Source organism: Falco cherrug, chromosome 3 (assembly GCF_023634085.1).
Source record: "Falco cherrug isolate bFalChe1 chromosome 3, bFalChe1.pri, whole genome shotgun sequence".
NCBI classification, from domain to species: Eukaryota; Metazoa; Chordata; class Aves; order Falconiformes; family Falconidae; genus Falco; species Falco cherrug.
Genome location: NC_073699.1, coordinates 102,042,458 through 102,052,924, shown reverse-complemented (window position 1 = coordinate 102,052,924; position 10,467 = coordinate 102,042,458). Strand labels below are relative to the sequence as shown.

At 44.4% G+C, this 10,467-nt stretch overlaps 1 protein-coding gene across 2 annotated transcripts in view; it reads left to right on the top strand.

The window, feature by feature from the left end:
* The first annotated feature begins 118 nt into the window (after positions 1-118).
* DCDC2 (doublecortin domain containing 2) overlaps positions 119-10,467 on the top strand; it is a 68,375-nt gene continuing 58,026 nt past the window's right edge. Inside the window, exons 1-2 of one of the 2 annotated variants that reach the window (XM_055706279.1) lie at positions 119-661; positions 5,890-5,941. In XM_055706279.1, coding sequence (XP_055562254.1) covers positions 369-661; positions 5,890-5,941 — 345 coding nt within the window. In that variant the 5' untranslated portion in view covers positions 119-368. The remainder of the gene's footprint in view (positions 662-5,889; positions 5,942-10,467) is intronic. The other variant, XM_027799187.2, reaches the window with a different exon arrangement.

The following is a 10,467-nucleotide window of genomic DNA, read 5'->3' as shown; positions in this document are numbered from 1 at the left end:
CGCCATGCGGGCCGCTTCCCTGCTGGGTCAGACCTACGTCCATGCAAATTCCCCCCCCCCGCCCCGGGTTAATGTAATCCGCGTTAACGTCCCAGGCGCCAGGGAGCCGCAGGAGCCGGTTGCCTAGGCGGAGCTGCCAGGGAAGGGCTGCGCGGAGCCGCAAGCCCGGGGGAGGCTGCAGTCCCTCCCCGCGGCGCCGGGCTCCCTCCTCTGCCGGCCGGGAGGTGGGCCCTGCTGCCCGGGCCCCGGCGGGGCCGTGGGTGGGCGCCTCAGCCCCGGCAGGCTGTTGTCAGAGGCTCCTGAGGCAGGAATCCTCCCCGAGCCAAGGTGTGGGCAGCCCAAGCCCAGGAGCCCCGAAGCCCCCCAGCATGACTAACCCCGGCATGAAGGGGTCGTGGCTCTCGCAGCCGATCGTGAAGAGTGTGCTGGTGTACCGCAACGGGGACCCTTTCTTCCCAGGGCGCCGTATTGTCATCAACGAGAAGAAAGTGTCCAACTTCGAAGTATTCCTGAAAGAGGTGACAGGTGGGGTGAAGGCCCCCTTTGGAGCTGTGCGGAACATCTACACCCCCCGGGGTGGGCATCGTGTCCGGCAGCTGGAGGAGCTTCAGAGCGGAGAGCAGTATGTGGCTGGTGGCAGGGAAGCCTTCAAGAAACTCAAGTGAGTGGCTAAAAAGTGATATAGGTTTTATGTGCAATATCAACATCTGGGGTTCGGCACTGTGGCAATACATCAGAGGACACCCCTCATCCCCTTTTATTAGGTGCTGCAGAAAGAGGACTTAAAGGCTGTGACCTAAGGCAAAGAGAACGGTACTTGTAACAATTAAAACTGCAGAAGAGCTTTAGAGGTGAGCTGTAGAAAGGCTGCTGTTACCATTGGTCACGTAGTGCCATCTCCTTGAGGTGATGGTAGAAAAGGAGAGACAGCCCTTTAGCCCGACATGTGGCAATGGCACGTTGCTGTGATGTGTGTTCCTAACTGAGGGGCAAGTGTCAGTATTCGTGCTCAGTGGTAACAGAGAGAAAGCTGTGGAAAGGTGGAGTGTTGACAGTCCTGCTGTGAAGTTGATGAGCCTGGGAATTTAATTCCCCACACTTTCTTTCTTGGCTATTTTTAAAATATGTTCTATTCAGCTATCCAACTCTCTATCCCTTCTGTTTATTTTGGGTAGCTATATAGCCTTTTTATGACCAGAATAGCTGGGTCCCTCCTGTTTTTTAGAAGATGACTATTTGCTTTCTTTTCCCTGCCTGGACACCAAGAATCAAGCTGACAGTTTCTCTGTAAGTGACTGGGAGAATATTGTGGAGGAGATCGGGGCTTTTAGGTGTGTTTCCTGAGTGGCTCTGCACACGATCAATAACGGTTCTTGATTCTGGCAGTGAATTTCATGGTCTCAATTTACTAATTAAGCGTTTTGTTCAGTCTTTGTGGGCATTTTTCCTACAGCTGAGTTAAAAAAAAATAATTTCAAAATTAACAATCCCTTTCTTGAGGTGGTTGGGAATTTTTGTGATAAACTACCAGCTTTACAGGACCTTGCTCATCTTGGTTTCATAGATTGGAGGACACCACATTTTTCAGGAGAGCTCATTATGTTTCAGGATGAAACTTTGTGCAACTAACAGGATCTGTATCAGCATTCTGTACAATTTTTGTCACTGGCTGCTTCTGAAGACTTATTGAAGCTTCTTGTGCTTCAGTGGCAAAGCTAGAGAGAAAGATGTATGACAGGCTAAATATAAGCCCCTTTCCCTCTGTACTCTCTTCCATGTGAAATACAGTGCTCAACTCTCAAGAAAGATCCACTGTATCTTTTTGGTATTAAATTATTAATTAACAGTATTAAGTCCTGTGATTCTGTGGATGGTTTAAAGCTGTTGGTTGTCAGCACATCATGTTTCACCTCCCTAAAGGTGTTTTATGTTCAACAGACATGCTAAAATTGTTTAGCATTAGCATGCACTGTGTAGAGAACTGGGCACTCTGGATTCATTTTGGATGGGAAAAAGCATTTATTTTTGTCATTTTGTGTTCTATGGTCAGAATTTTATGGTGTAACTTTTCAGGCTTTTATGGTTGCCACATGTAACAAGATAGGAAGAGAATACTTTAAGAAAAGCTAACCTAAAGGATTTGGTAAAAGTAGGCTGTGTTATATATGCCTTGATAGTATGCCATAGTCCTGTGCCCCTAGGATAAATGGGATGACTTGATATCTTTTCCATTTCTGCATTCGGAGTTGGGAGTTCTTCACTGTTAGTATTTATTGATACAGTGCTGTAAGTGTTGGCAGTGCCTTTACAAGCATTAAGACAGGCTGAAGGGCTAATGTTGGTTTTATCTCTTAACTGTGTTGTAGACATAATGATAATTAGGGAGACACCTTAGCTAGAAAAGTCATAGAGGCAGGGTTAATTGAAAGGGACAGTTTTCTGTTTTGTAGGAATTAAAGAAAAGAGCATATGTTTGTGTATATGTCACAGGCAAAGATAAAGCAGTTGCAAGTTTCTCACTTGTTTTGTCATATACAGGTGTGCTAAGTGAGTACAGGCTTTTTGGTGTATATGCAGTGAGGTGTGCTGGTGTATGGCAGTTGTTGCAGTGGTGAGTAAGAATGCACATTCAGGCCTGCACCCCAGTGGAGTTCTTCCCTGACTCTCAGCTTCCTGAAAGAAAACTGCCTACACTGGAGCAGGTTTAGATTTTTAGCTTTTTTTCCCCCCAGCATGCTGCTCTACCCTCCTCCTTCCTTTGCCCATTTACTGTATTTTTGCTCATTAATTAATGGTAGATTGTCCTCTCTCTGGCGGTGTCTCTTTAAACAACACTGTAGTTTCATCACTGGCTTGGATAGTCATTGAGTATTTCTGCTTTCTTCGCAAGTGTTTTGTATTTTGGTCTGGGACTCTTTTGAGTGCTGTTATTCTAAGAAAAGCCTTTGGTCCTTGTTTAGACTTTTTCAGATTTGTAGACCCCTGAAATTTGACAACTGAATGCCCAGACCTCTGCATAGTGAATTTAAGCCTTTGACTATATTTTGCCTTTCTTAGTTCTTCTCAAAGTAATTCACAGATGCCCAGAAAACAAGAACCACAGTCAACAGATGTTTTATAGGCTGGTGGAACTATTTTACTGAGACATTGATTTCTTCTCAGTCTTGCAGGCTTTAAGACTTCTTTTTTTTTGGTCTGAAGAGCACTCCTTCCTGTTTACATAGAGAAGCTTGAAACAGTTGGTTTTGTTTGTTTTTAAACAGGAGGCTTAGATACTTTGTTTTTAAATGTTGCACTACATTGCTACATTTACCTTTTCCAAAGTATTGGCAGGACTTCAAAGGGTTGCCTGGAGGCCTTGCTGTGTCTTACTGTCCCCGCACACTGAAGCCTTGAAATCCTTGTGGTCATTCTGTGGTACATCGATAAGCAATTGGCATTCCTTCATGGAATGAACAATGCTTTTTCTTTGTCTCTCTCTCTGGTTGTGTTTTTTTTGTTTTGTTTTGTGTGTGGTTTTTTTGTTTGTTTTTTTTTTTTTTTCTCCTCCCCCTTCCTTGCTTCTATGCCTACATTCATGTCCCATGAATTCTTAACTTTGGCCAGGCAGGAAAGTTTCCTCTGGCAAACTGTAGAGGGTTTGCATGGCAAGGTTTTGATAATGGGGGGGGATACAGGGGTGGCTTCTGTGCGACGCTGCCAGAAGCTTGCCCCATGTCTGATGAAGCCCATGCCAGCTGGGTCCAAGATGGACCTGCTGCTGGCCAAGGCCCAGCTAATCAGCAATGGTGCTAGCACCTCTGTGATAGCATATTAAGAAGGAAAAAAAATAATATCTGTGCCAGCGAGAGGGGAGTGAGAGTATGTAAGAGCAATAACTCTGCAGACACCCAGGTCAGTGCAGGAGGAGGGCAGGAGGTGCTACAGGTGCCGGAACAGATTCCCTAGCAGTCATGGTGAAGACCATGGTGAGGCAGGCTGTCTCTCTCATCTGTGGAGGTCCATGGTAGAGCAGATCTCTACCTGCTGCCTGGGGAGGACCGCACGCTGGAGCAGGTGGATCCCCAAAGGAGGCTGTAATCTGAGGGAAGCCTGCACTGGAGCAGGTGTGCTGGCAGGGCTTGTGACCCTGCAGAGGAGCCAGGCTGGAGCAATCTCTTCCTGAAGGACTGCACCCCGTGGAAGGAACCATGCTGGAGCAGTGTGTGAAGAACTGTCGCCTGTGGGAAGGACTCACATTGGAGAAATTCATGGAGAACTGTCTCCTATGGGAGGGATCAGTCACTGGAGCAGGGGAGGAGTGTGAGGAGGAAGGAGTGGCAGAAGCAAAGTGGAATGAACTGATCATAACCCCCATTCCCCTGTGCTGCTTGGTGGGAGGATGTAGAAAAATTGGGAATTAAGTTAAGCATGGGAAGAAGGGAGGGAAGGGGGAAGGTGTTTTTCTGATCTGAATAAATAATAAACTAATTTTCCCTGAGTCAAGTCTGTTTTGCCTGTGACAGTAACTGCTGAGTGATTTCCCTGTCCTTATCTCGACCCAGGAGCCTTTTGTTATATTTTCTTTCCCCTGTCCACTTGAGCAGGGGAGTGATAGAGCTGTTCTGGTGGGCACCTAGCATTCAGCCATGGTCAAACCACCACGCAAACGAATCTATTTATTTTTTGTCATTAACTAGGGAGCATGACATTACTGGAGGACTGCAGTTGCATTGTGAGCTCTGAGGTCTTTTGGTGACCCTGCACTGGTGCTTGCCATCAGGTATACCTGACATTCTCAGATAGGGTCTTCTAGTCTTAAAAGCCTGGCAAAGCATTTGTGGTTTCCCACTGAAAGTGGGAATAGGGAGAACCTGTAACAAATGCCCATTACCTAATGTTGGGTTAGATGTTCCTGGTGTGAAGTAGATGCCCCAGACATTTTTAGCTCTTGGCAGCAGGTGCTGAAAGGTGCTACTCTACTGAATTATAGCTGCCCATGAAGGTATGTCTTCCTATGGTGCTGAGAACCAGAAACACCTTGCAGTACTGGCAGCTGCCGAGAGCTGCGTTCATGAGAAGAACCACTCTCATGGCTCTCAGAGTGCTGACAAGGGAAAGAAGTTAGCATAGCCTGGGTACCTGGACAGTTGCCTGTTTGCCAGTGTATGGGTTACTTATGCTTGAAGGCTTATTTACATCCTTTGCTTTGGAAAGGCAACATACAGCTAATCCATCACTGTGTGTTGTAACTAACACTTCTGTGTTAATGCAATGTTTTTGTGGGAATATGTACTCTGATGGAGAACAGTATTGTTCAAATAGATGTATTGTGTTCTCTTGTTCAGTTAAGGTTGTATTTTGTTTATTCAAAAAACAATTGTGAAGATGCTATTGTTTTGTCATAACCACAAGAAACCAGGATATACAGTGTTCAGATGTGTCCATGCCCTGTTGAAACACAAGTAGATCCTTTTAAACTTTAGCTGATATGCTGGGTTAAACTTGGGTATGGAGAAAAGCTTTAAATCTGTCAGAGACTTGCTGTGAGAAATTAAGAAGCAAGATAATGACTTTGAAAACTCTGGTAAGTTGATATTGTGCTGAGATTTATTGATCCACCTCACAGTAGCATGTGAGCTTCTTCCTGAGAAGGCAGTTGTTGATGGTCTGTTCTAATCACCTTGAAGGTAGGTGGTTGGTTCTCCCCTGTCTTTTGTATTAGCTCAGACGGCTAGCCTGCAGGTTTATATTAACAGTCCTTCATTAAAATCTTGAAGTAGTTATGTTTTATGTTACTTTGAGGCATGATAAATTGTAAAAGCTTCATGTGTGAAAAAACTGTAGAAATATTTGTATGGTGTAAGTTAGATGTTTCTGTAAATAATCAAAACTGTTTTCCTTCTGCAGCTATTTGGACATTGGAGAAACAAAGAAAAAACCTGCTGAAGTCAATAATGAGGTAGGACGTCTGAAGTATTTAAGAAATAAACCTGTATTTAATGTTAGTGATGTGCCCGCATTATGCCTTATTTTTTAATATATGTTTGTTATATTTAATAGTAACACAAATATCTACCATTCTGATTTCAGTGATTATTTCAGTAATTATTACTCTGATTGCTCTGAGCATGATGCACTGATTGTCTTCTACTCAGCTTTCTGAAGAGCCACATCCAGTCAAAAACCTTCAATAAAGAAAATCTGTTGTCTTCATTGGATCCGGTCATAAACCTAAGAAACCCTTTTTTCACGCAGAAAAAGATGATGGGAATGACAATTTTGGAAGTCTTAGACCAGCAAATTTTCTTCAAAACTCAGTATTTTCTCTGGAGAAGGGACATTTTTATATGAAAAAATCACACTTGGTTGAAATGCTTTTCCCAGTCACTGCTGGTATCAGTTGTAAACTTCTGACTAGTTCTAGTCCATAATTCTCCAAGCTGTTGAACAGTTGTTTCTTTCAAACGGTGTTAGGCTATAGCCTGAGGAGATAACCGCAGGCTTCAGAAAACACTGTATGTGGATTTTTGTGAGATGCATGACTCTGCATTATTTTTACTGTTTTAATCTGTATGGAGATAGCAGTGATTCCCAACAAATGCTTGAATTACAGCTTCTGCCTGACAAAAAGCATCAGCTCATTTGTTTTTCAATTTCTTTTGCGTTGTGCTCTCATGCCACGTTCCCAGGAATTTAGTGGTTTGTGTGGCAGATGTCCTCAGATAGTAGGACACCTTGTACTAGAAGACCCTCAAAACTGAGGCCTTAGTGCCCTACATTTACTGTCATCACAGAATCACAGACTAGTTGGCATTGGAAGGGACCTCTGGAGATCATCCAGTCCAACCCCCTGATCAAGCAGGGTCACTGGAACAGGTTGCACAGTCACGTCCAGGCGGGTTTGAATGTCTCCAGAGAAGGAGCCTCCACAGCCTCTCTGGGCAGCCTGTCCCAGTGCTCTGGCACCCTCAGGGTAAAGAAGTTCTTCCTCATCTTCAGGTGGAACTTCTTGTTTGTGCCCATTGCCCCTTGTCCTGTCACTGGGCACCACTGGAAAGAGCCCGGCCCCGTCCTCCTGGCACTCGCCCTGAAGATATTTGTAGGCACTGACAGGGTCCCCTCTCAGCCTCCTCTTCTCCAGGCTGAACAGCCCCAGCTCCCTCAGCCCTTCCCCCTCAGGGAGATGCTCCAGCCCCTCATCACCTTCACAACCTCCACTGGACCCTCCCCAGTAGCTCCCTGTCTCCTGAACCGGGGCGCCCAGCACTGGACCCAGCACTCCAGATGTGCCTCACCAGGGCAGAGCAGAGGGGCAGCATCCCCTCCCTCGACCTGCTGGCCAAGCTCCTCCTCACACCCCCCAGGGTCCCACTGGCCCCTTGGCCACCAGGTCACGCTGCTGGCCCAGGGGCAACATGCTGCCCCCCAGCCCTCCCAGGCCCTTCCCCGCAGAGCTGCCCCCCAGCAGGCCAGCCCAGCCCGTGCTGGTGCGTGGGACTGTCCCTGCCCAGGGGCAGGACCCGACACTGGCCGTGGTTGGACTCCATGGGGCTCCTCTGCCGACCCCCCAGCCTGCCTGGCTCTGGCTGAGCAGCAGCGCAGCCGCTGGGCCACCAGCCGCTCCTTGGTTTGGTACCACCAGCAAACTCTCTGAGGGCACACTGTCCCTTCATCTGCTTCATTGATTCTTGCATACTTCTTATTCAGAGGCGATGAAATACAACACCTGCATTTTATAATTGATCATAACTCTTTTTTTGTTTCAAATGGGCACAATCAACAGGAAGATCAAGTAGAAGTCACAGATTTGATATGCTACTACAAGTACCATATAATATTACTCCAAGTTGTATTTTCCTCCCCCCCCCCCATTTATATATTTATGCAATTGACCCAAACATTGTAGAGATAGTTTGTTGTTTTTGTGTAGCCATTCATTTCTCCCAGTTGTTTGGGTCTTTTTTACAAAGGAAAGAGAACAATTTTTAAAAATAGGAAAAGTTAGTTAAACACTGATGATGCAGTAAGGTTATACTCTGTTACTGTGTGTATATAAAACTGAGCAACACACCTTCATATCTGCACTACCTAAGCTTTCCCATGTCTTTTATTCATAAATTCACTTTTTGACCTCCAGCATTTTCTTATTCCAGTCCTGAGTCTCCTTTGATCAAATTTTGTAAATCTTGCTGAAACTAGTTACTTGTAGAGAATCAAGTAATTCTTCTCACTTTTAATTGTGATCTAAGTAAGAGATTATAATTTTGTGGGGGGAGGTAAAATTTTGATACAGTAGCAGTATTGCATATCCCTGAACACATAAAACATAGTTCTGAACCAAAAAGCTTTCATTAGCTCCACCTCCTTTTCTTTCCTTCTTTCCTTGCTTCCTTTCTTCCTTCCCTCCCTTCCTTTCCTTCTTCTCTTCCCCCAAACCCCCACATGGTTTTAGAACATGATATAATTCGTCAGGGCTCCCACATTCATGCGCTGGACACCAGCCCATTCTCATGACCTCAGTAGTGCTGTTGTTCTTCAAGCCTGGAGACGGCAAAGACTGTTCTTCAAGCATGCTCCTGGGGATGGCCTCCCACCTTCCTCACCAGGCAGCTGGCCTGGCTCTGAGCTCTGCCCTCTGCCCTCAAGGGTGAGCAATCACAGCGATATATGGCCTTGTGCCCAGTACTCCTGAGGGCTGGTGGCGCATTCAGAATTGGTGCAGGATTTTTTGTTGCCCAGTGAAGGAGATGGTCTTGGAGCTCTTAGAGCTGGCCTGTCCTAGACTGAGTTTTGGAAGCACATTGAGACTGGCTTGGTGGTGGTGACAGTTTTTTGGTACCTGCATAGTGCTACTTATCAAGGATCTGAAAGCTTTAGAAAAGTAGCACAGAAATGGAGAAATTTGTGTTCAGTGATTAAGGATTATGCTTAGGTACAAGGTTATCAATTCTGGTTGTATGAAGCACATATAATTTGGCATTTCCTACCTGATAAGTGTTTTTCAGTGCAGTTTTTCTCCAATAAAACAATTACAACTATCTATTTCCAATTCTGGTTAGTGAGGAAGGAGGCAAAAGGAAGAAAACTTTATGCATCAGCTGTATGTTGTGTATTTGTATGCAGCTGTAGTGTTTCTTTTGTGTTAGTTAAACTGCTAAATGTTTGACATCTGCTTTTGGGAGTTCTTTAATGTTGTTCTTCAAAGGCAGCATCTCAATTACTTTAAATTTGCATATAACTAGAAAATGTGTGCCAAACCAGAATTAAACAATAAAACTTGTGTTCAAGATATGGTGTAAGTACAGTGATCTGCATTCAGAAAGAACAATAGATGGGAACTATAAAGCACTGATTTCTTACTAAAATCTCTTTTCACTTTTCTCGTGGACTGACAAGACAGAATAAGTAGTCCATCAGAAACAGATTTATCTTCTCTAGTGAAATCTGTGAATCTGATTTTGTAAGGAAGGGGCTTTTCTTTGAGAAAATTAATAATTGTTTTAAAAATAGTTGAAGTATGACAGTAATAATAACGCTTTTAAAATTTTGCAAAATAATTGTAGTCTTGGTCTGTGAGGCCTAACCATCAATCAGAGTTGGGTCTTTTAAAAAATATTATTTAAAAAGCTCTTAGTCATTCTACTACTGATACAAATCAGGTTTGAAGGTGGTCTTCAATGAAATAATCTCATTATCTATAATTTCTTGTATCGATGATAGATTTCTTTAATCCAGTGCCTAGTTTCTTAAAATCTGGCTGTTTACCAGTCTAAGGCCTCCAAACAACTGAAATAAATGGGCCAAATGCTCAGCTGTTGGAAAATAGCTATTTTTTTTCACAAACCTACCCCAGATATGGCCTTGAACTTATAGCCCTGTTCTGGGTGAAGTATGATGTATAGACCAGTGTCAGTATAGGATGATGAATGAGGGAGGGCCTCTCTGACATCTCATTGCAGGAGAATAGAATTTATGATAGAAGAGCATGAAAATTATACTGAATACTCATTAAATGTTTCTAAGCAGCAGGAGTTCCAGTAGTGTCCGTTCATGCGCTGTCTGTATTTGGTGGTCAGTGACTCCGGCAGACTTTCAGCCATGCCCAGGGCCAGGAGGGAGATGGGATCTGCTGGTTAGGCACAAGTACCAGTGGCAGTTGTGATGCTTGTAACAGTCAATGGATTCAAGGATAGTTAGATGCCTCAATACCATTTTTACTTTTGGAAATCTTCCTCAGACTGTTGTACTTCTGCATGCGGTGAAGGGAATAGTTCAAGAGAAGGTTGGTAACTGTGCAGAAGGAAGGAAGTAGGTTATAATGGGAAAGGCCTGCAAGGTCCATTTCACTTCAGAACGTCAATCTGCAATTTGTTTAGTTTCACGTTAACATCCAGTTTCAGTTGGCTGGTTTCTGAGACAATCTTGATGCAGTAGCATTTGAGCAATTATCAAGCACATCCTCACAAAGTTATCCCCAGCTGCATG